General features: G+C 41.2%; 3 protein-coding genes across 3 annotated transcripts; 1 reads left to right on the forward strand and 2 right to left on the reverse strand.

The window, feature by feature from the left end:
- Window positions 1-229: 229 nt before the first annotated feature.
- hdc (histidine decarboxylase) lies at window positions 230-4,470 on the reverse strand. The gene is made up of 12 exons (XM_055044838.1): window positions 4,401-4,470; window positions 4,071-4,243; window positions 3,846-3,959; window positions 3,638-3,760; window positions 3,411-3,548; window positions 3,180-3,323; window positions 2,464-2,530; window positions 2,222-2,384; window positions 2,010-2,100; window positions 1,828-1,926; window positions 1,614-1,715; window positions 230-1,385 (listed from the first exon to the last, which is right to left on the reverse strand). Exons 1-12 carry the CDS (start codon window positions 4,426-4,428, stop codon window positions 615-617), a joined length of 2,013 nt encoding a protein of 670 aa, XP_054900813.1. The 5' UTR covers window positions 4,429-4,470; the 3' UTR covers window positions 230-614.
- A 2,707-nt stretch (window positions 4,471-7,177) lies between these two features.
- On the forward strand, window positions 7,178-20,142 carry usp8 (ubiquitin specific peptidase 8). The gene is given in 20 exon segments (XM_055045004.1): window positions 7,178-7,255; window positions 7,831-8,005; window positions 9,141-9,285; window positions 9,372-9,457; window positions 9,565-9,703; window positions 9,832-9,874; window positions 10,017-10,188; window positions 10,369-10,531; window positions 10,620-10,761; window positions 11,885-12,162; window positions 12,249-12,737; window positions 12,869-12,943; window positions 13,043-13,176; window positions 13,178-13,339; window positions 14,139-14,360; window positions 14,439-14,649; window positions 17,017-17,253; window positions 18,329-18,471; window positions 18,547-18,679; window positions 18,756-20,142. Coding segments are annotated over 19 exon segments (3,237 nt in total). The 5' UTR covers window positions 7,178-7,255; window positions 7,831-7,901; the 3' UTR covers window positions 18,915-20,142.
- A 19-nt stretch (window positions 20,143-20,161) lies between these two features.
- On the reverse strand, window positions 20,162-25,908 carry LOC129369528 (putative ubiquitin carboxyl-terminal hydrolase 50). The gene is made up of 7 exons (XM_055045005.1): window positions 25,346-25,908; window positions 24,158-24,376; window positions 23,874-24,069; window positions 23,286-23,483; window positions 23,057-23,199; window positions 21,930-22,059; window positions 20,162-20,508 (listed from the first exon to the last, which is right to left on the reverse strand). Exons 1-7 carry the CDS (start codon window positions 25,906-25,908, stop codon window positions 20,344-20,346), a joined length of 1,614 nt encoding a protein of 537 aa, XP_054900980.1. The 3' UTR covers window positions 20,162-20,343.
- Between the last annotated feature and the right edge of the window lie 1,023 nt (window positions 25,909-26,931).

Raw genomic sequence — 26,931 nt, forward strand, 5'->3', positions numbered from 1 at the left:
GACACAAAATCACAGAGCCGGGAGAAGTTTTTGTGTTTAAAAAAAAAGTAAAAGGTACATTCAGTTCATAGCAGCAATCGCCCAACCACAGCTTAGTAAAAAAATAAATAAATAAAAAAATTGCCATACAACATAACAGAACTGCAAAACCAGGGTTACCGTCTATGGTAATAAAAATGAGAATATGTATATTTACTTATTGGTTGTGTAATGACTGGCTAAACTCAGATGAACTAAGTCAGAAATACTTTCTATTGTCTAAAGAAAGAAATAGAGTACTCTCTAACAACTGAGAGTCAGAAATACTTTCTATTGTCTAAAGAAAGAAATAGAGTACTCTCTAACAACTGAGAGTCAGAAATACTTTCTATTGTCTAAAGAAAGAAATAGAGTACTGTCTAACAACTGAGAAATGAAAAAAGATTCATGCTTACAGTTAACGCTGGTGACGACTCGGTGCATAAGAAAACCAAAGTGAAACACAGAAACGATGACCGGGGTGTACTTTTATTGGGAATAAAAACATAGAAGACACAAAGTGTACAAAAATGTGTTTTTGTTTGACATTATTGAAGGTTGTGAGCAGACTGAATTGCTGTTCAGTGATTTGAGAGTTATTGAGGCTCAGCACCGTTGGTACTTTCCAGTGGAGAGGTAGAAGGCGTGTTTGCAGCAGGAGAAGAGAGCATGCAGTTCACCCTCCTGCAGCTGGAGGAGAGGGGCTTTTGACCTGCGTGCGCGACCTTCAGAGGGCAGTTTACCGGGTGTCTACTGCACTGGGCCCACTGGTTGCAGAAACTGGGAACACTGTAGAACTTTGTGAGCTTTTTCAGGACCTGTTTCCCCGGAAGACTTGAAGGCATCTGGGCGAGTGTCGACACAGGGCCGGATTTTGTGGCTGACGGCACGGGGAGGCCGTGTGCTCCATCCTTCAGACCGGGTGTCGTTTCACAGTCGAAGCTAAACAGCGCCCAGTAGGGCAGGGGCTCGCTGCTGCAGCTGAGGGAGCGCATCGGCCGTCTGGGTCGATTCCAAGCTTTGTCGATCCACAGATCTATCTGGGCTTTCTCTAGCTGGGTGACCACATCTTCCTTTTCGTCAGCCATGGCGTCCAAGTGGGGATCTGGATTCTCTTCTTTCCCTGCCGCCTTTTGCTCTCCGGGTCTCAGCTGGTCGGCTTTGTTGAAGCCATGCTTCTCAGTGAGCAGAGTGTTAGCAGTTTTAGAAATATAGGCCCAGTCCTTGAGGATGTCATCCGCCGTGGTGAACTGTGACGTCACTGTGAAGCGAATGATGCGTTTCGTGTGGATTTCTGCCGGGATGAGGTACATGGTGCCAGAACGGGTCAGTCTCCTCAGCAGCTCCTGGGTCAAAGCGTTTCCTGCCTGGGATGAAGATAAATAAAAAAAACCAGCATATGTGACTAAAATAGTTGAAGAGCTAAATCTATTTCAAACCTTTCTTGCTAAGCAGTATTGCTTGACCCTTTCACCAAGGTGTGATTGGGATGTTCATGCATCTCAGCAGTAATTGACCGAAGGTAATGTTGCCTCAGACAAAAAGACAAAGCTTCTTTTTGCACATCTGTATAGTTTCGTGTCATGTTTGCGTACTTTCAGACAGAAAACCACCAAGCCAAGATGTCTCTCAGCGGGAACCTCAAAATTTGGGTCACTCCTTATGTGAGACTCCAAGAGTTTTGCCATCTCAATGCCCTGAAACAGAAAATAAATATGTTCCTGAAGTGGATAAATGCACATTCATTTCGTACAATATGAGATATTTGTTCTATAATTGTTCACAATTGAAGAGCGTAAAGTCACTTGCATGTCTGACATGAGCCTGGAGGTTTTTCAGCCCAAAGGAGCGCATGACGAACCAAAGCTTCAGAGATCGGAAGCGCCGGCTGAGGGGAATTTGCCAGTGCTGGACATCAGGAGGAAAAGAAGCGTTACGAGACGAAGAAGCCGCTGAAGGTTTGATTTTGTGAAAAACACAATGACTGGTACCATAAAGTCTGTGGCCGCCCGCGAGTTTTCATGTCTGAGGTAGACGGGATCCACACTGAAGGTCTGCTGGAGTTTATGTTTGTTCTTTACCCTACAACAAGGCAGTCGAGTCCATCATCTTCACTCAACACACCTGATTGATTTTTATTTTGCCCCCTTTGAAATGTAAAATGCTAATTTGATTCTGAGGGCGAGGTGATGTCCTGACTCACCAGAAAGCTGTGCAGTCAAAGTGAACCATCATCCACTTAGAAGGGTTGAAAACAAAAGACTGTGCGAACTCAATGCCCTCCAGGGACCAGCGTAGCTCTGGACAGAAGTAGGCTGAGCCGGCATAGGCAGCATCGACATGAAGCCAGAGTCCCTCTTCTTCACCTGTGTTCAAAGATATTATGCAAAAGCACAAATTTTGTCTCGTAGATGATACATTTCGAAGTGAAGCTCGGAGACTCACAGATTGGTCCCAGTTCGGAGAGCTTGTCGAATGCACACACTCCTGTCGTTCCTAGAGTTGAACACAGCTGAACAGGAGAGAAATCAGATCACAGAGAGCTGTGTCAGGAAATGTTACTGCAGTTAATTTACCTAATTATAACAATATATTCCTGTCTATTTGTGTCTCTTGTATTCTTTAGAAATGTGCTTTTCTTGGTGATGGGGGCTTCCAATCCCTCTCTAGGTTTTGATCTTTTATATTTTAAGAGGTGAAATGTCCTATTTCTTAAAAATTATCCATTTTTTTTTTCTTAGTGTTTTGGGCAAATGATCCAAAGCAGAGCTTGCTTTGGATATAACTAATCAAACACATATAAAGTTATTAACACAGCACTCCAATACAATTTACAGTTGCTAAATAAATCGTGTTATTTATTTACTGGGTTGTGGTTTCACATTTCAAAGAAGCCATGAACATTCAAGAAGAGATTAATACAAACAATGAATTCCCTGATTAAAACACTGGCAAATTAACATTTTATGACTTTTCTTGACTGCACTTGATTGTGCTCAATGCAGAATAATCAACATGCTTAAAATTGTTTTGAGTTCTTTCAGTAGAAAAGTCTACACTTTGTAGTTATTTAGTGCTCTAAATATGCTAAAAACATAAGACACCAGTGACTTTTCCTCACCAAAACTCACCGGAGCATCAACAAAACGTATGAACTATACCATGAAAGGAACGAGGCCCCGTCTCCTGTCCTCTTGAATGGCTTGCTTCAGAGTTTCTCCTCTCAGAGACAGCTTCTCGTCTGCGGGAAGAAACCTGATCTTCACCAGAGCGATCAGACCTGCCTTCTCGACTGACGAATGGGCCTGCAAGAGCAGCCACAAAACAAGTCTGGGTTTGTTGCAACGAATCGATGATGGTGCAGTCGCTGACAGAAAGGAGGCAACATGGACCTGGTCTGAAGCGTAGGCCACCAGTGTCGAGTTGAGAACAGAGTCGTCCACTTCCTGGTCCAGCTCGGCCTTCAGCTGCAGGATTTTGTCCTTTCGAGCCGCCAGAAGAGCAACTAGTGTCCCCTCGCTGACGGTGCTCTAAGAGTTGTTTGATCGAATAGGAGGGGGGGGGATCATGAGGATCAGACAAATGCAGAAGATCCAAAAAGAAAAATGCAGTTGCAAACCTGCAGCAGACCTCCACCCATGCTGTCAGGATGATGATGGAGGAAGAAAAAGGGAAGCCCCAGCGCTTTGCACAACCAGTCCATCACATTCATTTCCAGCTCTGTGCAGGCTGGGCTGGAGGCCTGTGTTGACAGAAAGTCAGAATCAGAATTACGTAAGACACACAGCCTCCACTTTTGGGGGTTGTGTGTCGTGCTGCGCTCTTACCCAACTGAATCCCACACAATTGATGGCGTCGGCTAACATGTCCCCCAACATGGAGGGCCATGAGGTCAGACTGGGGTAATAGGCGTGCATGTGAGGGCTTTGCCAGTGAACCATCTGGACAAAAACAGAAGAAAACACTCAAACTGCTGAATTAAGTGTATAATCTTTTTTAAATTTTTGTTTTTTAACATTTGTTAAGATGATGGGCAGTGACGGAAATTTCACCCCAGGCATGATGATTTTCTCGACGTCGTTGAAGATGTCCTCCCAGTCCTCCGGTTCGGTCGGCGCAGCTTCAGGAAGCAGCTCCCTCATGTAGCCGGGCTTCACATCTGGGATGACTCTCCTCTCCCTGATAGAGCTCAGGTACTTGGTGATGTAGTCCACCAGCTCCTTACCTGCACAGTAACATGCACTGAAATCACACTGATGTCCCCAGCTGTATTTTTTTAATTACATTTTTTCTTTTTTCTTTTTGTACAAATTTCCAGCTGACTTTGCGTGTTTATTTATCATGAAACGGAGTAAATGCAGTAAAAGAGAGCCTGAGGTTACCTCTGCGATTGTATTCCTCAACTTGCATTTTTGGAGAAGAGTCCTCTCTTTAACTGAGCAGAGCTACGACTGGATGCAGAGATGAGTTGTGTACTCGGCATTAGGGATCACAGGACTATATAGACGTCCTTGTGAGGAACACGCCCTGAGTAAGTGACGCAACTGAACCATCAAACAAATGCTTTTGTTATTCTAGACATCCCAGATTTCTACCTTTGCTTGTGCCTTTGCTCTGTGAGCATTGAAGCATTTGTGTGTGCTACTTTGAAAATGTAAGCTCACGCAAAAATATTTGGCACATAAAAAGAAAAAGTATCTCTGCAATAAAATATATATATTTCTTTCACTTGGAAAACATTTGTCTTCACAAAGTTTTTCTCTATTACCGTTTATTTTTTCTCCAAGAAACAAAATGTCTCTAATGCTGAGACTCCATTGACTCACAGTGAGAAGCATCATTCATAAATGGACACAGAAGAAGGGCAGACATTCCAGGACCACCAACAACTCACCTAGAAAAATCACAAAGGATCCCGAACAAAATCTGAAACTCATTTGAGGCCTCCTTTGACCCAATTGGGTTCAAAGTTTGAACACAACTAGAGTATGGGTGTGTTAGATTTCCAAGTTTAAAACCACTTTCCCGCTAAAGTATTTTCATGGCTCCCACAACTTTTTTGAAAACAATTTTTGCACAGTTGTCTGACACAAAACTGACAAAAGATTTCATAAAATGCAATTCGGACAGGCGTCAAAGTGTGACGGTTAATTTTATTCCAAAACAGAAGAAAAGAAAATGGTTATAGTACAGTAGTACTCACGTTTTCACATCTTGCCTAAATGCTATTCCAAAACATTGTTTCGGCGTCCATGAGGACCGATGAATGTACAAACCAGACAAAAGTGAGACGCAGGTGACATTATGCAAAATAAATGAACAAAGAACAAACAATGAATTGTTCAAAGATGACCAGAGCAAAACCACCGCATGTCGCAACTTATGGATGGCTTTTAAACAGCATGACAAAAGCTGCAGCATCACCTGGACTGTTCACACACCGGGCCGTTTCCAGGGCTTTGTGCTCGACATGTGATACCACTTACATGATCTCACTGGTGTTTAATCAGGGAGCTCATTCAGTTTCAAGCAAACAGTACTTTGGGAAAAAAAAAACACTCAGAAAAAATATTTGAGGCATTGAATCCTACATCTTCATTCATCAGGACAGAATCTGCTGGTCTGATAAACACACAACATTATCAGAAACCTTTTTTATACAGAAGCTTTTTCTCTCCGTCATCTGAAAGCATTGGGATTGTTCTTTTGTTTTGCATTTTAGAGTAACGCTATATTTCTTTCTTAGCTTATCTCATTGAAAGCTTTTCATTTGAAAGAAATTAATTGCCAATTCATCACACATGAACATAGATGAAGTTTGAGCTCAAACTTCATTACAGAAATAAAAAAAATAACATCTCTGTAACAGATATGCTTTTTTACCGCACTGCCTCGCCGCTGCTTGCCCATTAATATTCAAACAACTGCTACATGAAATCGAAAACACTGCGACTATTGTGCCTTTACCCTTTTGTTGCTCATGTCTGAGAGCCTGATGAAAGCAGGATGAATTATAATGGCACAATCCAGGAGGGACTGCTACTTGCTGACATCAAAGACAAAGTGCTTTACGTTTGGTCCTACTTTCATTGTTTTATTCAAATAAGCTGATAAAAAAAAACAATTGACATCTGCCTTTATTACAAAGAAAATGTCCATGATTCAGAAGACATAAAATATCATTATTTACATTTTTGAGTCAACTTTAGTGGAAATTAAGACGAAATGTAAAAGAAAACAGGAACTGGTCATTACTTGAATGCAATGCAGAATTAAAATTTAAACAAAATACATTTACACAACACTGCAGATGCTCAAAACACATTGTAAGCCAAATGATCCAAATGTACTTCAAGAAAAATAACCACCTGAAATTATTAATGTCAGAAAAACTTAAATTGAAACATGAACAGACTAATGAAATATAAATTGAGGACAAATTCTTAAGGGGTCGTTTTGTTGAAGCTACATAAATTCCAATAAGTTTCTAAATGCAATAATGTTGATTTGTTTGATCTGTCTGGATGTCAATTCAAACAGATTAGACAGAGCTTTAAATAACATCTCATTTTCAAGGAATTTCTGAATGAAATTAAAAATTGTACATTATTTAATTAATAGGGTTTTGCCTTGTAGCTCATGAATATGTGGGCAAGAAAAAAAAAACACCAACTACTGTTAGCTAAAACGCTTATTTTAAGGTTTAATCCTACTGTTCAAAGGCTTAAAAATCAATTGGATTGTAATATTTTGGTATGCTTTTCCTTTTGTAAATGGCTACACAGATATGCAGCTGGAAAAACTGTCTAAACATAATAGTATTGTTAAAAAAAATGTGTTTCAAACTACAAAGGGAAAGAATTTCACTACAAAGTGGGAAGAAAATAAGTTAAAATAAATTAAAATGCAAATTAACAGTTAACTGCTCCAGCTGCATCATCGGTATTAAAATGTAGGGTTTAAAGGACAAAGTGCAAATGTCTGTGAGGCTTGTTTGTTCTATAGGGTAAACCTTGACCACACAGTATCTGTGTATTATTATTATTATTATTATTTTTATTTATTTTTTTTTAACGCTCCAGTCCAGTTGGTGGCAGTACTGAGCTACTAAGCTGATTATAAACAATAACAGCCTAATGCTAAGAAGAAGAAGAAAGACAAGGAGGAAGCGGAACAAGAGATCAGAAATCAGCTGTCAAAAAAGTAGCTTAAATGTAATCAGCAGGTCGGAGAAAAGGTAATTTGTGTTGGAACAAATTTTAGTGAACAGCTCTTGCTGCATATTTTATTGTTTAAAAAAAAAGCAAGCGGAAAAACCTGTAGGCGTCGCGTTGAATTCAGTTGTAGCTGTGAATGTCAGAGCAGTGATAGTTGTGTAGTGCGCTATTCCACAACGCAACATGCTAACGCAGCTAGGCAGCTAACTAGAAAGACAACAACAAGTTCACATTTTATTACCGAATCGGTTCATCTATGAATAAATGGGTTGGTGTATACACTTTACAGCGCAAGCCCTCTTTAGTACTCCGTCGGCTTAGGTTTGGCTATTTTATTAGAAGAAGTCGTCTTAGCTAACGTTAGCGAAAACAACTTAATGTTGTTGTCCACAGCTAATTGCAGCTAGCTAACATGATGATAGTAAAAGTAACATTTACGGTTGTTAAAAATGACACTACATGGAAACCAAGTTGAATATATTTCGCCTGAATTGTGTTTTATCGTAATGACATTTTTTACGTAAGCACTTTTTTTTAAATCTTCACACGAATACTGGTTTTTGTGTCCCTTTAATTTAGCTTCTAACGTGTTTAGAGATGTCCAGAGGTTGTGTGAGACACTGACTGGTCATCAGCTTGTGAGCTCTGAACTCATCGCCGACCAAGATGCCTGCAGTCTCCACAGGGGCCAAGGAGTTGTATTTATCCACATCTCTTGGCGACCTCAACAAAAAAGCTGAAATTAAGCCAGACAAAACGAGCACCAGAAGGTAATAATGTTCACATTCATTAACCCACTGTGAAAAAAGAAATGCCTTTTTACTTGCCTTTTTTTTTTTTTTGTCTGATGTCTCTTGTTTTTAACTCTACCCAATAGATTCTCTACAGGCTTTAGGTCAGGCAATTTGCTGTTAGTCAAACAGGCAAAGTAATGCCATTATCATTAAACGGAAATGGTTCTTGTAGCAGTGTGGGCAGGTGCCAAGGGGAATGAAATCAGCATCTCCATAAAGTTTGCGAGCTGAGGGAAGCAGGAAGTGCTCTGAAATTTCCAGGCTGAATTTGGAGCCGATAGAACCTGCTGGTGGACCAACAGCAGCAGATGACACGGCTCTCTGATCATCACTGGCTAGCTTCACACTTAGCTTACATTCTGTGCCTCTTCACTCTTCTTTCAGATTCTGAGACTGTGATTTCAGAATGAAAGGCAAAATGTTACTTTCATTAAAAAGATTAGAACCACTAAGAAACAGTTCATTCTTCTTTCTGCATATATTCAAACTGAGGCGCTTCAGTTCTCAGATTTCCCATTTCAGGAATGGCATGAAGAACGCAACAGTCATAGCTTACGTTTTGTATTCGTCTGTGTTTGATGATTCTTGAGATTCTGTCTGCAGTGGCAGCTCAAGACCTGAGTGGGCTTTGCTACACAGTGTGGTTTCTTCTTCTGTGCAGCTTTTTCTGCCACAGTTATTGCTTTGCGCTCACCTTTGTTTATATACTTGGATAGCTCATTTTTTGAAGTAGGCTGCTTTGGCAATGCTGTTTTGTGACTAATCTGTTTTTTGATATCAGACAGTCAAGTCTGTAGTCTTCTCATGATTGTTTTGGCCATAACACAAAATTTCTGTATGAAAAAATTATTTTTTTAATTATATGAAATCAGAATAATGGATATCACCTTGTAAAACAAATCTCTATATTTTACTATTTTGTATCTTTTTATTCAACTTGTAAAATATCTATAAGTTAAATCAGTTTCACCTCTGAAATTGAGTTAATGAAGTAACTGAATTACTGAAATAAATGAACTTTTTGATGTTTTATTTTAATATGATTTACCTGTAAGGAGGGAGTTTTATAAAAATGAAATAAAGGGTCTCTTTCTTCTTTTCTCTGCTGCAGCTATGTTCAGAGTGCCTGCAAACTGTTCAAGGCGGCAGAGGAGTGTCGTCTTGACAGGGATGAGGAGAAAGCTTATGTGCTGTACATGAAGTACTTGACGGTTTATGACATCATAAAGAAAAGGCCAGATTTCAAGCAGCAACCGGTATGACGACTTTGATTTGAAGTGACTAGTTTAATAGTGTTATCTCGATTAAAACTTTTTTTTTTGTTCTGTTTTGAATTGTTTAGGATTATTACATGACTATGCTTGGAGCAAATAGCTTTAAGAAAGCCATTGAAGAAGCTGAGAAGCTGTCTGAAAGCCTTAAACTCAGGTTAGAGGCTGTTCTCATCTTAGATCACACATGGTCTGGTCATGCTTTAAGATTGCACGTAAGGAGTTATATGTTTTTACATCAAATTAATCTTATGTTTCACTTAGGTATGAGGAAGTTGAGGTGCGGAGAAAGCTTGAGGAGAAGGAGCGATTAGAGGAGAAGAAGAAAAAGGAGGAAGTAACGGAGAAAGATGGTCGAAATTCTCCAAAAGCCTCAACAATAAACAAGAAGGACAGCAAAAAGGTGAACAAATCAACTACTCAGCATTTTGCATCAGAAAGTGGAACCTGAATACAAAAATGTTTAAACTCCTGTTATTATACTATTGAGAGAATTGATTTTGTGTGTGTGTGTGTGTGTGTGTGTGTAAGGTGAAAGGAGAGCAGAACGAACTGAAAAGTGTCATCACTAAAGGTAAATTACACAAAAGACAAATCACAAAGTGATTGCTGTAAAATGTTGCTGCTTGTTCTTGACGTTTCATGCTGATTGAGCTTCGCTGGGTTTTGAAAAAGTTTGCACGGCCTCATTAAATATGGTTTGTTTTACATTTTAGCTGCACAGCCAGCAGGTGGCATCACAGCTGAGAAACTTTTTAACATGATGAAGGATCAGACCATATCAGTACTGGTGATGGACGCTCGCAGCCACAGAGACTACGAGGAGTCTCACATTCAGGTCCCGGCTCAGACCTGCATCAGTGTGCCGGAGGAGGCCGTCAGCCCAGGGTGAGAGACGACACTTCACTGTATTTGTTCAAGCCCCAAAAGAGTTATATTGGAGGAAAGAAAGACGGGTCCAATTCATAAATGTACAATAAAATAATTTTACATAGAAGAAATCGATTTATATTTTCTGTATGTCTCAGTTCAGTGTGGCATCTCAATCTGTTTGGTGCAACTTTTCAGAATCACTGTGACACTGATTGAGGCGAAGTTGCCTGACGCGTCTAAAGATCACTGGAGAAGGCGAGGAGTTGTTGACTATGTTGTTCTGCTCGACTGGTTTAGTTCTGCATCTGACCTTAAATTAGGGACAACCTTGATGAGTCTAAAAGACGCCATTTTTAAGGTAATTGTGTGTATTTCCTCCGCGTTATGTCCAAATGAGGAGATTATTTTTATAGTGGCACCAATGTTTTTCAAACACTTTTTCACAGTGGGACAGCCTAACAATTATGCGTAGTGAACCACTGGTGCTGGAGGGGGGCTATGAGAACTGGCTGCTGTTTTATCCAATGTATACGACCAACGCTAAAGTCCGACCGCCGAGGCAAACCATCACCAACAGCCTACCACAGCGTGAGTATCACCAGCCCTGCATTTACAGAAACAACTAAACTTCAGTATTGATTCTGACAACATTCATTCAATGATCGTTTTTACAAAATCTGGGTTGTGTTGTCAAAATTAAACCTGACCGGCGTTGCATCTGAAGACAAAAACTGGGTCAGAGGAATTGAGTGCTTTCGTCATGAGCTAGGGTTCATGGAGATCAACATCCGTTCAAAGAGGTGGTGAGCGTCATGTTTGGAAATCTGTGTTCTCGTTTTTGGACGTCCTTATTTGAGATAACAGGCAGTAAAAATAGATAACGTCAGAATGAATCATGGTAGTTTGGCCTTGGAACATCGCCTGGCTGTTTTTGCTCGTCCCCCTTTTTATTTTCATATCAGCAATCGCTGAGTTTAAGTACATGTGCTTATGGTTGAGATTTACTGCTGAATCCATAAACACAATTTCAGGTCTTAAATCAGAGTGACTGTCCCACACAGCTGGATTAATGACATGGCTATCTCCTTGGCTTGATATTAACTTCATAATGAACCATTCACTTGGCTCAGATTATGTTTTGAACGATAGGGAGATAAAACCATGCAGCAAGATCAAAGTATCAACTGATTGAGATCTTTAAGTGTAGACAAACACAGTTTGTTGTTTAAAGCAGCATAAACAAAGAAAACTTTTCTTATCAGGACATCTGTTTGCAGGGATACAAAAATAAATGTATGTAGGTAGTTAAAATACCTACACAATGAGTAACAAAATAGAAAGTTAAAGGATCAAGCATCTACTGCAGGGGTGTCAAACTCCAGTCCTCCAGGGCCGGTGTCCTGCAACTTTTAGATGTGTCTCTGCACCTGAACAGGATAATTAGGTCATAAGGCTCTGAAGAACCTTATCTACACAAGGAGGAAGTAATTAAGGAAGCCATTTCATTCCAGTGTTTTGTAGCTGTGGCACTTATAAAACCTACAGTCCTTGAGGACTGGAGTTTGGCACCTGAGACTTTTACAGTGATGTATTAACGAGGCATAGAGTCTCCAGCAGAGACTAGTCATACATTATAGGCCATAGTTATTTAAGCCCAATGAGTTATTAGTATCGCCATGCTTATGTTTATTATATGCCATGTTTTAAGCAGTGAATTTTAGCTACCCGTCTTTGGAGGAACCGAAGCCTCCGACTCCAACTCCACCTGAGCGAGAGATTTCAGCTGAACCTCAGGAACCAGCAGCTCCTGCTCTGGTGAACGGCGTCTCACCCGCTGAGCCGCCAGCATCCAAAACCTCTGTAGTTGCCGACAGATTGCCAGATACCGTTGACCTCCCGATTACAGTACATGCTAATTCTGGTTTGGACCTGAGTAAGAAGGATCCTGCAGTCAGCCAGTCGCCTACAACAGCCAGAGTTTTCCCCCAGGTAATTCATCCATCCTGGAAACGTACATTTTGATTAAGTGTTCATTCAACTGTTGCTCATCAGATGTTTTCTTCTTCACGTTTCAGTTTGACAGAACCAAGAAACCATTCGTAACGTTGTCCGATCAAACCAAGAGCGACCAGAACCGGTCTGCGCTAGATTCAACCCAGAACGGCCCCATCATCCCTGACCGCTCAGCTAAACCTCCGCTCAGCTCCAGCGGCTCTCTGTCCAAAGACGAGCAACAACAGATACACTCGGAGGCGGTGGCCGTGATGGAGAAGGCCAAACAGGAGCAGGAAAAACGCAACCAGGAGCGCCGCTTGGAAGAGGAGCGACAGGAGAAGGAACAGAAGGAGCGGGAGGAAAGTGAAAAGAGGAAGAAGGAGGAAGAGGAGAAAAGACATCAGGAGAAGAAGAGACTCGAAAGGCAGACGGCAGAGGAAGAGGAAGACAAAGAGAAGAAAGTGTGGGACGACAGAGAGCGGAGGGGGAAAGAACAAAACCCGGACACGCCTTCGAAGAGCATGTCTCTGGATTCTCCTGCTCCCAACCATATTGTGAGTGAAATCAAGGTGAGACATTTTTGCTTTGATTTATTTTCAAGGGCAAAGCTGGAGAAACAGAATGACTTTTTACATTTCGGATTTTATTACGGTGGTGGAAGCTACCTGGTAACCCACATTGATGTTTGTTTGGTTCACAGAGGGAGCCTCTGACGAGAGCGAGGAGTGAGGAGATGGGTAGGAGTGTGCCAGGCCTCCCAGTCGGCTGGATGAAGGTGTCACTTTAAATCTTGTCAATTAAAATTTCCATTTATTTGACCACAAGTGCTGCCTATTTCAACTCAAAAACTTTCTTCCCTCCTGTTTCTTGTTAGTTTTTGGACACAGTGACTGGGACCTACAGATATTACCACTCCCCTACGAACCGCGTCCACCTTTACCCTCCTGAGGTCACCGTCCCTCAGACCCCACCGTCCACCCCGCCGACCGCCAAACCTCGGTCCCAGAAGCGCCGAGCCCGACACGAGCCACGAGCGAGAGCGGGAACAGTCCAAGCTGAAACGCTCCTACTCTTCTCCGGACATTAGCCAGGAAGTGAACGAGGAGGCGCAGAAAAAGACGACCGCTCCAACCGCTGCTGCAGTCATACCCACCATCAACAGAGAAACCAAGTAAGGAACACTTTTGTTACCTAGTTTTTCTCTGTTTGGTATTTCTTAGAGCTAAATTGATCTGTGATAGATTTCTTAAGTAATTTTTCATTGTTCAGTTTAATATGCATATACTTTTCATTTAGTCTCTTTTTTTTGAGCCTTTTGTTTTTTGCCTCTGTGGAACAAATACACTATTGTACACATCAGAGTGAGAACCTGTTTCATGAGGAAGCATCATGCAAATCTTGTTTAGTTGGAACTCCTATATTTACATCCTCTTGTGTTTAACTTGGCTTTAAATAAACTTAAACTTAAGAGTTTGTAACGTCATTGTCGCTGTAAGGGGTTAAATTATCTATGAAGATTTACCCATTATCAGGTAGGTAGAAGTACTGCTTCCTTTTTTCTGTTGAATAAGGTTTTGTGCTACTGCAAAACAAATATTCAGTCATTTAATACATTTTGAAGGAGTCAAAGTGACATTTATGGCCCTGTAGCTCAAAAAGGACATTGAATGCATCACTTTAAATTGGGCTCAATTTACTTTAGAATTATTAATAAAAATTGGAACGCAAGTATACTTTGAAATAAAGCTGATTATATGACATAAAAGCACTTTGGGGCTTCATGGAACAGCAACACCATTGATTATACTCTAGTAAATGATGTGAAGTAAAATAATAATAAAAAAAAACCTGGGAATTGATGTAGTAGGTGTGCTACAATAGTCTGTTGGACAAAAATCCCAATGTTTTTAATTAGCTTTTCCTGCGTCTTTGTCTGCCCTCTGTTAAACTGGCCATTCTTTCTCTCCCAGACCTCCCAGTGTAAAGGTTTACTCTAAAGTAGAGAGCGCGCGACCGTCTGCGGCGAAGCTTCGCAACTTGAATCCCTCCTTCGGAGGCTTGGGCGCATCACTGACTGGCCTTCGAAACCTAGGAAACACCTGCTACATGAACTCCATCCTGCAGTGTCTCTGCAACACTCCTCGCATGGCCGACTACTTCAATAACAACTTTTACCTTGAAGACATCAACAGGTGAGGTCCTCATCAGGCGGAACCCGGCGATTCAGTGTGAAACGGTCTGACTACGTCTCCGTTAACTCTGTCTGCCAGGTCCAACATTCTTGGCCATAAAGGGGAGGTTGCAGAGGAGTTTGGAGTGATAATGAAAGCGCTGTGGGCCGGTCTGTACAAGTGCATCAGTCCGCGGGACTTCAAGAGCACCATAGGAAAGATCAACGATCAGTTTGCAGGCTATGACCAGCAGGACTCCCAGGAGCTGCTCCTGTTCCTGATGGACGGCCTGCATGAAGACCTCAACAAGGTGGGACACACACTTTCATTTAAAACCAGCATCGAGCTTCCTGTTTATTAAAAAGATGAACATTCATGGCAGGATGTGCTCTCTCTGAGTTTTTGTTTCAAAAATATCCATTTAAATCAGGGCTGAAACAATTAGTCGGATTAATCTTGATTAATGGATGATTGAAAGAATCAACTAATTTAGAAATGAACCGTTAATTGGAGGATCCGGACTAAAAAATATGCCTCTTCCTGAAAAGCCACTGAGCAGTAATTAAGCCAAAACTGTACAAAACATAAATGCATTCTGCTTTTATGATGAAAAATCTTATTTGTTTTGCCCAGAATTTCCCAAATTCTGTAAAATTTTCCAATTGAGCATCTTTTGGCCTCCAGGTACTAATTGATTAATAAAAAAATAGTCAGCAGTTCAGCTCCACACTGAATTTACAAGTAAAGCAGAAAGGATTTTTGTAAGTATTTTAGTATTTATTTAGCTGGAGATTCATCCTTTGCTACGCTGTTATATTTTAGGGAATTAATGTTTTTCTTAGAAAAGGGAATTGAATTCTTATTTTTATGTTTTATATATATTTTTAATATTGTATAGAATAAGCATAGGTGGTTGAAGAAGATGCCATTTTTAAAATTCGATTAACCGTCTGAATAATTGCTTTAATAAAATAATCGTTTGCTGCAGCCATAATTTAAATCATGACTTACCTTCTTCTACACCTGTATGCTTTTTGCTAATGTGTCTGTAAACAGTTAAAAGCAGCATAAGTCAATTACCATTTCCTTTCTTTCTTCCTTTCTTTCTTTCTGTTTTTTTTTTTTTATTTTCATTAATTTATTTTTCACCGGGTATCATTTTGATGGAAATTTAGAGAGTAAGTAAAGCTGTGTGTTTCTGGTCCTCCTGCAGGAGTGTGAATGTGCCGTGTCTACATCCGTCCAGTCCGATGCCCTTTCAGAACCTCTGTGCATGTGGACCCAAAACATGCTCATTGCCTGCATCTGATTGTTTTTTTGTTTTTTTTTACCAGCTTCATGTGCATTCGAATAAAGAAAAAGGTTTAGATAAAATTCTGAGATAGCAAACAAAAGTTCTTCAGTTTCATTCCTAAATCTGTTGCGGGTTGTTCACAAAGCCAGTTTTTAATCAGATCTGTTCATTAGAAGCTCAGTGTAGTGCTGTGAATCCTGACAGTAGGTCGGTTCGTCTGCTTTGATTTGGAAGATAATGTACCGAAAACTTTGGATCAGTCAGGAAAGTGCATCTGTCATAACCCAATCTCCGTTCCATCGCATTCCTCTTGTGTGATGTCCAGACCATCTGCCATCAGGTTGGCCCGCTTCAGGGTCCATTTGACTCTTTTTGAGATTCTAAATAGTTCAACAATTTTTGATGACATTCGTAACCTGAACCTCCTTGGAAAAGTACCAATATTCATTCAACTGCATCATGTTTTTGCTGCGTAGCAGCCAGAAACTTCAGTGTGTTTTATTGTAGCTTTGCGATAAATCAACACAAAATGGTGTGTACTGTAGGATTAATGTCCTAGAGTCCTGAGATGAGTGTTTACTAATTAGGTAAATAAATTATTTCATTTACAGAAAAAAAAAAGTTAAGTTATAAATTTTCCTTATTATTCAGTTTCTTTGTGTTAATTATTCCTATGAAATCAGAATAAAATAAACTGAAGTTTGTGGCTATGCAACAAAATGTAAAAAGTTAAAGGGGTGTGATTACTTTTGCGGGGCACTGAATATTTTCCTGCCCTTTCATGGTTGGATTGATCTCGTTGACACTCCCTGACCAAAATGTAAACTACACATTTACATTTTCCTCAAACTACCACTTATATAATTACAAGTTAAATTGATCGCATGTGAATATACCTAGGGGTTTTTTTTTTTTTCAGTTAGGATTATGGCATGCTGGCTAAATGGAGCAGTTTCACTAAGCTTGCCTTCATTCATTTCCCAGCAGATGTTGGATTGTTGATGTTCATTAGCAGTGAAGGAATCCTAAAAGTCCTAAATCATGTTGTGGCTCGTTTATCTGTGAAAATGATCTCATGTCCCCTTAATCAATCTTTCGACGTTTAACTCAATAGATTCACTCATTTTCATCTCATAAGATGTTTCAACACTCACTTATTTGAGAAATCAACACTTTGCAGCACAAACACAACAACTTGTTTGTTTAATTAGATGTGATGGTTCTTTATTTTGGGCCTGGCAGTGTATATTATATACAAACAGGAAGTTCTTTGGGTCTTTTCTGACGGCTTTAGATGAACCCTGAAGGCATGCGTTACTAACCCGACATGTAGCGGTTTGCTGTGTGCCACTAAGTTTTGCTTTCTTGCCTCTCTGTTGTCAGGCCGACAACAGGAAGCGGTACAAGGAGGAGGAAAACGACCACCTGGATGACCAGAATGCGGCCAACGTGGCCTGGAACAAGCACAAGTTGCTGAACGAGTCCATCATCGTGGCGCTGTTCCAGGGTCAGTTCAAGTCCACGGTCCAGTGTCTGACCTGCCATCGCAAATCGCGCACCTTTGAGACCTTCATGTACCTGTCACTGCCTCTGGCCTCCACCAGCAAGTGCTCCCTGCAGGTCAGTCACGACATGTTTTCTCTCCAACTACTGCAAAGTGTTTGTTTTATTTTGTCTTCTTCGGTTTGATCAAATTAGCTAAGTTCTCCATTTATATCTCACAGTAAAAACATGACTTGTCCCTAAACTTTTTCATCTGAGCTCCCAGATTCTCTGAGTCAGTTTGCATTTTGGCTTTAATTTTCTTCCCAGGAAGTCATTTTTTGAAGAGTTTAGATTTAAGATTATGCGCGCCTCAAAGCTCACTGGTATTTCAATCGTCATTCACATTAACATAAAACTTCAGTTCAGTCTGAAGAATCAGAGCCGGCCCAAGGCATAAGCAAACTAAGCAGCCGCTTAGGGCCCCGGGGCCCCTTTATTAGCAGAAATAGAGGGCCCCAAAACCAAATTTGGCTTAGTGGAGGCTTGGGCTGGAACCTCAGATCATTCTGCTGCCACCTGGTGGACATTTATGTACCAAACACAACTTTTTAGCACAAGAGCCTGTATTTAGTTTCATTTAACTCACATCCCACCAGAAGGTTTGGGTCTGGATGCTTTTCTTTTGGACCAGAAATTAGCTCCAGTGGTTTAAGCTAGAGAATACAATAAGTTAAATGTAAAGGAAATCCTCCTGGCAACTGGACTTTATTTCATTTATTATTATTGATGGCAGGTGAGACAAAGAGACTAAAGTACAAATGCCAGTTCAAGAGTGTATACAAGTGTGCAATTAGTTTAATCGAGCTTTGCTTTCATGTTTTTTTCTCTATTCTCTATTGTGATATGTTGAAAACTCTTTAAAATATTTTTTTTTGTTTTGCTCTTTGCTTTACAAAAAACCTGGTATGTTAGCCTGGGTTTTCCAAACCAGAATTTACAGTCAAGTTAAATTAAATGTGATATTTGAGTATTTTTCATAACTATTTATGTTAATTATTCCAGAATAACTCTATGGCAGTACATGGATATGAAATGGTTTGCCCACATATGAATGTAGGAAGAGACAAAAAGGCGATTCATGCAGAATCTGGGTGCTAAAAGTTTTACTTTATGACATTTCTCCAATATTTCTCTGCTCTCTTGTTGGCAGGATTGTCTGAGGTTGTTCTCTAAAGAGGAAAAGCTCACCGACAACAACAAGGTGTTCTGCAGACACTGCAAAGCCCACAGAGATTCCACCAAGAAGCTGGAGATCTGGAAGGTTCCTCCTATTGTCCTGGTTCACTTAAAACGGTCTGTCGTCCATGCAGGAGGTTATGAGTATTATGGGAAATACAGACTTTTAACTCGCTTAACCTCTTTCTGCAGGTTCTCCTACGAAGGCCGATGGAGGCAAAAACTACAAACATCTGTCGATTTCCCTCTAGACAGTCTGGACCTGGCCCAGTATGTTATCGGGCCCAAGCAGAACCTGAGGAGATACAACCTTTATGCCGTGTCTGTGAGTAGGGACGAGGCCAAACTGCTGCAGGCGGGGAAGTGAATCTCAATCTAACCTTTGTCTTTTTCCACTGCAGAATCACTACGGGGGCTTAGACGGCGGCCACTACACGGCCTACTGTAAGAACTCCCTCAAGCAGCGCTGGTACAAGTTCGATGACCACGAAGTGACGGAAATCTCCTCGTCTTCGGTCAAGTCGTCCGCAGCCTACATCCTGTTTTACTCCACCCTGTGAAGCCGCCGCGCGACACGAGGAGCAACCGCACAGCAGCCACGCTTAAGCCTAGAGGTTATTTTCTTCCGCTCCGTGAAGAGCCTGGCGCGACGTTAGTTGTGGTTAATCGATCATGTATGGAGGACACGGGAGGTCGCGATGGAGCGAGCCACTTTGGGATCATGACGAGTGAACAGCGGAGGCACTCTGTGCAGCGCTTCAGCTACTAGAGGACCCGTTAGCTGTCAAAACGATGCCACCTGTATACATCACTGATCATCCAGAAGCTAAACCGACGCTCATGCTAATCTGACTTCTTTACCATAGTTGTGTTAGGGCCGACGGTCGATTCAGTCATTTCTGTTGCAGATAGCAGCGACTGCATACGCAGGATTAACAGTTAGATGCCATGTACAGTCTTAGCAATGCAGAGGTCGCACACTAAAGATGTTTCTGTGTAAATAATTTTGTCTTGACCAAATTGTTGTTTTTTTCTCTCCTCTAAGAGTAGCAGCCAGTGAAACATGACCATATTAGTGAAGACAGACCATTGGCTTCTGGGCTCTAACTGTATAAACTTCTGCTGTTTGAAGGCAATAGGAGAGGCTGTGTGATCTTTTATTGAGATTAAGAGGAGGCCAGTTGTTGCTTGTTCATACTAACCCACATTCTTGCACATTCAATATGCAATCGCTTTAAGTTAACGTAAAACACATTATCTGGACAGCAGATCTTAATTTCCATCCCAGAATGCTTTAAATCGATGCTGATGCTGGGATTTCATCTGTCTCACTCCAACCAGTGCAGAACACTCAACATGTTCCTGTAATGTTATATTTACCTTCAGATTTATCATATTCAAACACTATTAAGAGTGTGACTTAATGGGATGGATTATCTAAATCTTATTCATACATTATTATTATTATTTTTTTTTTTGCGTTATGTTGTTTTTGTGTACTGAGCCTGATGATATGAAGAACTGAGTGGATTTTCAGCGTTGACCAAACGATTATGTGAGAAACAATAAACGAGACTGATGTTGCTTCTTAATGGAGCCGAGATCTAGAGCTAAAAGGATTTAACTACTTCTGAGTAAACTTTTATGGCCTGGCATGAAATTATAATCAGTTTTCTTTTCTTCATTCAATCTTTTATTCTTAATTCTCTAAATGCAAATTGTTTAACATGATTATATTAACCTCAAAACAACTTGTATGACTATTTATTAAAACTGCTTCAAATAAATTCTGTGCGATTTTTTTTTTGTTGTTGTTTCCGATTTGATCCAGAATAAGGATATACGCTGTATAAGCTTTTTGTTTTTTTGTTTTTTGTTTGTTTTTCCGTTCTATAGAGGAGTCAGCTGGAGAAGAAGCAACAAGTTTTGCGTTCGTGTGGCAATGCATTTTATCTGTCGCTGAGGATGGAGATTTCAGAGCTCTTGGGTCTAGAAAGGGTTGCAGGTGTAGAACAGAATGTAAGCGTCCGGAGACTGCACGATGTTCCCGTTCACTTCCTTGACGAGGGAGTCGTCAAACCAATGCCACGTCTCCAGCACCGAGTTGTAGCACAGAGCCGTGTAGTGACCCATGTCCAGGTTACCTCTGTGGATCTGGAGAAAGAAAATGGTTCATTTGTCTTTGTATTTAATTCTTTACATTTTATTTTGCTTTCCTTTATGTGGTTTCCACACCAACTTGAAAGCACGTATTTGTGTACAATAAATTAGAACATGGGTTCCAGTTTTTAAAATCGGATTATAAGTAGCTTTTTTTAAAAAAGAAAAATCATTAAGCAGGTTTTAATCTTTTCATTAGACCCACATTTCTGCTTTAAGATTTTTTTTATATTGGTCCGATAATTTAAATCTTAAATGCCATCTTTCCATCAACTGTAAGAAAGAAATCTTCAAAAGATATAAAACATCATGTTTCTCCTGTGAAGCGAGTTACTCAAGTACATAAACTTCATAAATATATTGACCAACGCCTGGGATGAGACAGTCATTTTCTTGTCTGGTAGATTGACAGATTTCCAAGTTTTGATGGGTTTGGGGAAAAATGGAAAATGTTTGCATGTTGACGTTTCAAGGTTTTACATCTTTGACACAACACTGTGATGTGCTATATCAAAGTCACAACGCTTTGCATAATTCTAAGGACTATTTCAGAACTTGTCTTTTGGCTCCAAATCTTGGAATGTGGCATGGATTACAAAGGAATATTTTAGAATTTATTTTAATAATTTAGAAATTAACCAAAAGGCATCACAGTGAAAGTGAATTTGTTTAATGCTCAATTGCAAGTTTTGTGAATTTTATTTCTACAAAGCCCCTCCTTGCAGCTGCAGCCTCCAGCCAAGACCCCGTCTCATAGCAGACCTCCTCCTCCTACCCATTCTGCTCCTCCAGACTAGCGGCAGCAGCAACAAGCAAATGGCGGTAATGTCTGCTGAACTTCCACAAGCTGCTTCTCGGTCCAGGGCCTCTAAGACTATTTCTTAACGAAATAATGAGGAGCCATGTTGTGACGACATGCACAAGGCGGAGTGTCAGAAAAAACGGGAGCTTCTTAAAGAGACGGATGCCCAATTTAAAGGTGTCAAATTACAAAGTCTAATTTATTTTAACTTGCGTTTGATACATTTGCAGCATTTTTATAACAGATGAAGTAAAAATAGTTACTAGACTGTGCTATGAAATGTCACCACATAATATACTGCCCCTTTAATAAATCAATATTTGATATGTTCTAATTACTGAGCCATTCAGCAAAAGGAAATAACTTTGGTAATTCTAACCAAAACAATAGAAGTCTGATTTGACTTCAGGTAGTAATAAAGAAGACATATGTAAATAATGGGTTTCAACTGTATCTACTTCATCTGAATGTTTCATGAGAACATTAAGACGTTGCGTGATGAACCAGGAAGAGAACTGAAACATGCAGGATGCCGACCCCTTGAAGAAGGACTTTGAACACCAAGATGACAGCAGTGATGCAGCTTGTTGCAGTCTGTCGCCTGATCACTCACCACAACAGCATACAGATGGTAGGAGGGCCGTCTCCGCACCGAGCCGGACAGAAACGGAGTGATGTCGAGCTCCATGGAGAACGACACGTTGGCTGACAACTTGACCTGTCTCCTGCCCTTGCAGCAAAACCTTTAAAGGAGATAATTACGTTAGATCAATAAATACATTTACATTCTGCCTCCAGGGACATTGAGGCACTTGGTAAAACACTAAAAGGGGCAGCATTATGTATTTTCCAGTCACATTTTACAGTATAATCAAGTAACTGTGTTACCTTCAGTTGGTGTACAAATGCTGTATATCAAATATGTCTAAAACGTAATGTGACTGTCTTTTAATGCCTTCAAATTGGGCCACTGTCTCTTTAAAAATGTCATGCTCTTCTTTCCAACGGTCTGCCTTCAGGAAGTCATCTCATCTGTCCTCTATTAACCCTTTAACAATGTTTCGACCAGCTATGCACAGTTCCTCCAGGTGTTTGCTAATTGCTGCTGACTAGTCTGAAGGAGCTGAGTGGGGAAGTTGCATCGCTCGGTCCCTCCTGGCGTTCAGCACAGCTCAGTGGTTGCCACAGGAGACTAAAGGACTCCAGGTATGTTTTTGACGAGGGAATGACATTATTATAACATGATGTAAAGCTAACAAAAATAAATAAATAAATAAAAAGTTGACTTTTCATAATACTGCCCCTTTAACTAATGTCAGCCATTTTTACAATGAAGGCCAATTCCTAAACCCGCATTTACTGTCACTTTGAAGATATTGTATTTTTCTTTAATAGACCTTTTAACAGATTAAAGAAAGTACAGTAAAAGCAAAATAAATAAATAAATAAATTAATTAATTAAATTAAAAAAATAATTTGAAAGCAGGCTATTTCTTCACTTTGGTCAAAGCTAACATGTTGCTTAATAATGAATAAGGCAAAAAACGATAACTGAAGCTAATTATTTAAGCCCCAGTGTGCAGTCCCACTAACTACGTACAAGTTTTGTCTAAAGATTTCAATCCCAATTGGATGCTGTTCTTCGTGGATCAGTAGGTGAGATATTAGATCCAATTGAACAAATTCAATATGAACTTAAGAATCACAGCTGTAGTATTCTTCGATGATGTTCTTACCCACCGTTTCAGGTGCAAAATGAGAATCTCTGGAGGTTTGTTTAAGTAAGTTTGCACTGTTGCTTCTCTCCTTCGGCCACAGTATGAGCAGTCGCTCTGCTCGGCCCCAGTCAGGACCGACTCCTCGAAGAACAGGGATAAACAATCCTGCACAGACACACAAACTGGGTGAAGGTAAGGACGAACCACCAGGACCCAGAAGAGGACCCTGCGATGAATCTGGCGAAACGTACCTGAATGGTGCACTTCTTGTCGTTTGGGATGGGAAGTGACAGTATAGTGAAGGTTTGATTGTTGTGCGCCTCGTGACCACAGTGGAGGAAGCTGGTCAGGTAGCTGAGTTGGCCTTCAAACAGATCCGAGACAAGGGTGGACTCAGTTTTGGAGTTTCTGCTCTGTTTCTTTCCTGGCTGTTTTCTTGACAAATGCATCTGACGTTTTGCAACCAAATGAACACAAATATGAACTGGGAAAAGGAGTGCAAACTTGAAAAGTTGAGCTGTTTTCTTAAAATGCAACTGGAACTTAATTCTTCACTACTGGTACTACTACTACTACTACTAATAATATTGATACATTTTATTTCTATACCGCTTTTCTAAAAACTGTGACACTTGACAGGAATCGAGCAAAATTGCAAACAGGACATCAAACCAAATCATAAAAGAAAAAAACCCCAAAAATCTTAAATACATCGCATTGGACTCCCATAAGCATAAAACATGACATTAACCATACATTAAAAGTTATACTAATTAATTAGAAATTGTTTAATTGGATAATCTGAGAACAGTGTTTGTAGATGAGAGATGTTCATGCACCTTTTTTAAGTCTTCATGCAGGGCGTCCAGGAGGTGGAGCAGCAGTTCCTGAGCGTCTTGCTGGGTGTAGCTGTCAAACTGCGGGAAGACGGAGGGCAGCGCAGACATGACTTGCACAGGGGAGCAGCTGGTGCTAGTCCCCTGCCACATCTGGTCCAGAAGCTGGATGAAAACCTGCGCGATCTTGCAGTCGCACCTGCACGGACAGAGAGGTCAGATCACTGGGGAAAGCTCGTCCGATCTGGGCCTACGAGAGAAGAGGTGGTGTGTGGGCCGCCCCGTACTTTTCCAGGTCTCTGCGCGTCGCGTGACAGAGGAGGTCTTCTACAAAGGGCATGGTTGAGCAGAGGCACTGCATCACAGCATTGAAGTAGCAGGAGTTGCCGATGTTGTCTAACCCAACAACTCCTGGTTTGCCCTGCTTGTTCGATGGCGTGGATGGCCTACTTCTCAAGTTGTAGCTCGTGCCCTCCATCATCCGAAAACAGCCATTTGTGTTTGACCTGCAGCGTCACAGACAGAAGAACATGCATCAGCCTTTTACTTTGTACTGTCAATCATGGTCAGTTCGGTTCGACAGTGGGGGAAAAAAAAAAAAAAAGCCTTCGTTTACCAGGCCAGATTATTTTGGTTCCTGCCAGATCGAACGGTAGCCTGGTAACGGAGACATTACACCAGTTCCCAGCATTCTGGATCCACGCCGTTCAAAAGAAAACAAGCAGAATGCCACAAACCAAGTCGACTCAATCGTGGCAATGCTCTGGTTTGAATGCGGTTCACTTGAAAATAGAAACAACAGCTTCGCTTTCAGGGAAGAAGCAACAAGTCCTTAGAAATGTCACTTAGAAAAACATCACCTTAATTTAATCCCTAATTTGTCTCTAAACTGTCCTGGATTTTTATATTTTTTTTTCAAAGTGGTAACTATTTTATAACAGAAAAAGTACTACAAAAGTAAAACATTGGTAATTCAATATGAATGTAACTGGAAATCAGAAGATGAGATTTGATAATGCTGTTTTTTGATGGCACTTTCATTACCAGTTTCTCATAGAAACTTGTAAGTTTAGAAATTGTAAGTTAGTTTCGTCTTAAAATGAGACAAAGCTAACTGCCTAGTAGATTCTTACTAGCAGGTTTAGGAGCTTGGTTTTTGATTTTTGAATCTAGATTAAAAAAACGACTCTTTCCACCGGCAGATTCTTTACTCATGACATCGGAAAATGTCTTGCTTTAAGATAAAAAATCTGCCAGTAGAATTAATACTTTTTAAAATCAACACTAAAGAATTATTGACAAAACATCTCAGATGTAGACTTTTTAGGAAGAGCTCATTTGAATGTGTTGCTGACTGTAATGGATTCTGCTGCTGTAAACGTCTCACTATCGTTGCAGAAATTCAATTATGGAGAAAGAAAGGTTTTTACTCCTCTCATGTAGCAAAGACTGCAATCAAACAAACGTGACTTGACCTTTGCTTTGAAAGATTTGTGGTTTCCTGGTCGGAGCAGCTGTTCAGTGGTGGCAGGACGGGAATGGCCACGCTGCTGCTGCCCGCGGCCAGCTGAGAGGCCAGAGCCCTGGTGAACCCTGGCAGAGGAACCGTCCGGCCTGGGGCCCGTCTCTGCAGAGTGTGGAGCACGAACGTGTTGATGCAGACGGTGTGGAGGGCCGCCCAAAAGCCCGGCATGAACGCGTCTGCCCCAGACCCGCTCAGGTCCGACAGAGGGAGCAGAGCAGGTCCGGTCCAGCCCTGAAGGTGGGCTGTGAGTTCTGAGTTTGATTCCTTTGAAGTTTCACACAGAGATGAAGGTGACGGCAGGGATATTGTTTGCTTTTTTTCTGATGGTGGCAATTGAATGTTAATCTGCAATTCAGAAAGGATTGTTTTGAGTCTGCCCTCCATCCTCGCTGAGTTGTCCAGCTGAACAATCCGGCCTTGGCCGCAGAAAGGTTCTACCAATCGTTTGACCACTTGTGCAACGACAGGCGTGTTACTCTGAGTCTGCAGCTGCTCTGGAGAGTACAGGTACATGTTGCAGATGAAGCCTGAGTTTGAGTCACAGAGGAGGGCGAGATGGAGGGAGCAAAGGCCATGCTGGTGGGAGAGCGTGTATTTTTTCACCGCCAGTTTGGGACCAGGGTTGTGTAGAGTCTGGTAGCGGCGGAATAAATGCTTGCAGAAAGCAGAGAGAGCCTCCAGCTTGTCTTCATGCTTCAGCCTGGTCAGAGACAGCAGGTGGGTGTGGATGCTGTTTCTCTTCAGGAGACCGTGCTGTCTGTCCAGTTTCAGGGTCAACTCAGATGCAAAGGCGCAGCTGTCCCCGAGAGACAAACCACTCTGCAGAACAATGGAGAACAATGTTAAAGCCTCGCCGTACTCCCCGTCAGAGACAGAGATGCTCCGCTCCTTACTCAGGCTGTGTGGAAGTCTCTGAGCTCCGGCCCTCGTTCCTGCAGATCTCCTAATCAGCTCCTTCATGGCTTCTACGTCCAGCGCTTCCAGGAAAAGTTCTCTGGATGTGTAGTAAACCTGAAAACTGGGGCTTGTTTCCGTCTTTATCAGTGACTTCCATTTTTTGGGCCTGAAGACGTTTGGTAAGCAAACCCTCTCCTTCTGGAAAGCGCCTTGCAGATCTCCGTCCACTAGATGGCACTCCTTGGATGTCCAAGCACACTCCTCCACTGACAAACTGCTGGCCTTCATCTTTAGCCTCTTGATCCAAAATCACCTTAGCATTAAGAAATAGAAAGAGCTTTCCTGTTTTATAAAATTCTCAACCATCCTCTATTTGCATTGAGATCAAAATATGAAGCTAACACTGACTAGACCTCTGACAAATACGAGCCAGAGTGTGTGCACCGCGAATGTACATGACAGCTAAAGTCAAAACACATGAGAATCTGCTGTTAAGGTAAATCATCAGGGATCAACAGTAGCCAGACAACACAGTCTTGGCAACGTACAAACAGGGCACTTTACGTGCAGCGTAACTCTTTATGGTCGGTTTGTTCCCATGGATGGTGCTTCATGGTTCAGTTTAAGACACTTTCCTTG

The sequence above is a fragment of the Poeciliopsis prolifica genome, unplaced genomic scaffold (assembly GCF_027474105.1).
Source record: "Poeciliopsis prolifica strain line A6 unplaced genomic scaffold, Auburn_PproV2 SCAFFOLD021, whole genome shotgun sequence".
NCBI lineage: Eukaryota > Metazoa > Chordata > Actinopteri > Cyprinodontiformes > Poeciliidae > Poeciliopsis > Poeciliopsis prolifica.

What these genes read in the sequence shown, in the direction of transcription:
- hdc (XM_055044838.1), bottom strand. Translation starts at nt 4,428, where the DNA reads ATGCAAGTTGAGGAATACAATCGCAGAG. An exon ending in TGGGTGGAGGTCTGCTGCAG is followed by an intron (nt 3,549 to 3,637) that starts GTTTGCAACTGC and finishes AACAACTCTTAG; the next exon opens with AGCACCGTCAGCGAGGGGAC. An exon ending in TGGCCTACGCTTCAGACCAG is followed by an intron (nt 3,324 to 3,410) that starts GTCCATGTTGCC and finishes CTGCTCTTGCAG; the next exon opens with GCCCATTCGTCAGTCGAGAA.
- LOC129369528 (XM_055045005.1), bottom strand. Translation starts at nt 25,908, where the DNA reads ATGTACCTGTACTCTCCAGAGCAGCTGCAGACTCAGAGTAACACGCCT. An exon ending in ACGCGCAGAGACCTGGAAAA is followed by an intron (nt 24,070 to 24,157) that starts GTACGGGGCGGC and finishes CTGTCCGTGCAG; the next exon opens with GTGCGACTGCAAGATCGCGC. An exon ending in ACCATCTGTATGCTGTTGTG is followed by an intron (nt 20,509 to 21,929) that starts GTGAGTGATCAG and finishes TTCTTTCTCCAG; the next exon opens with ATCCACAGAGGTAACCTGGA.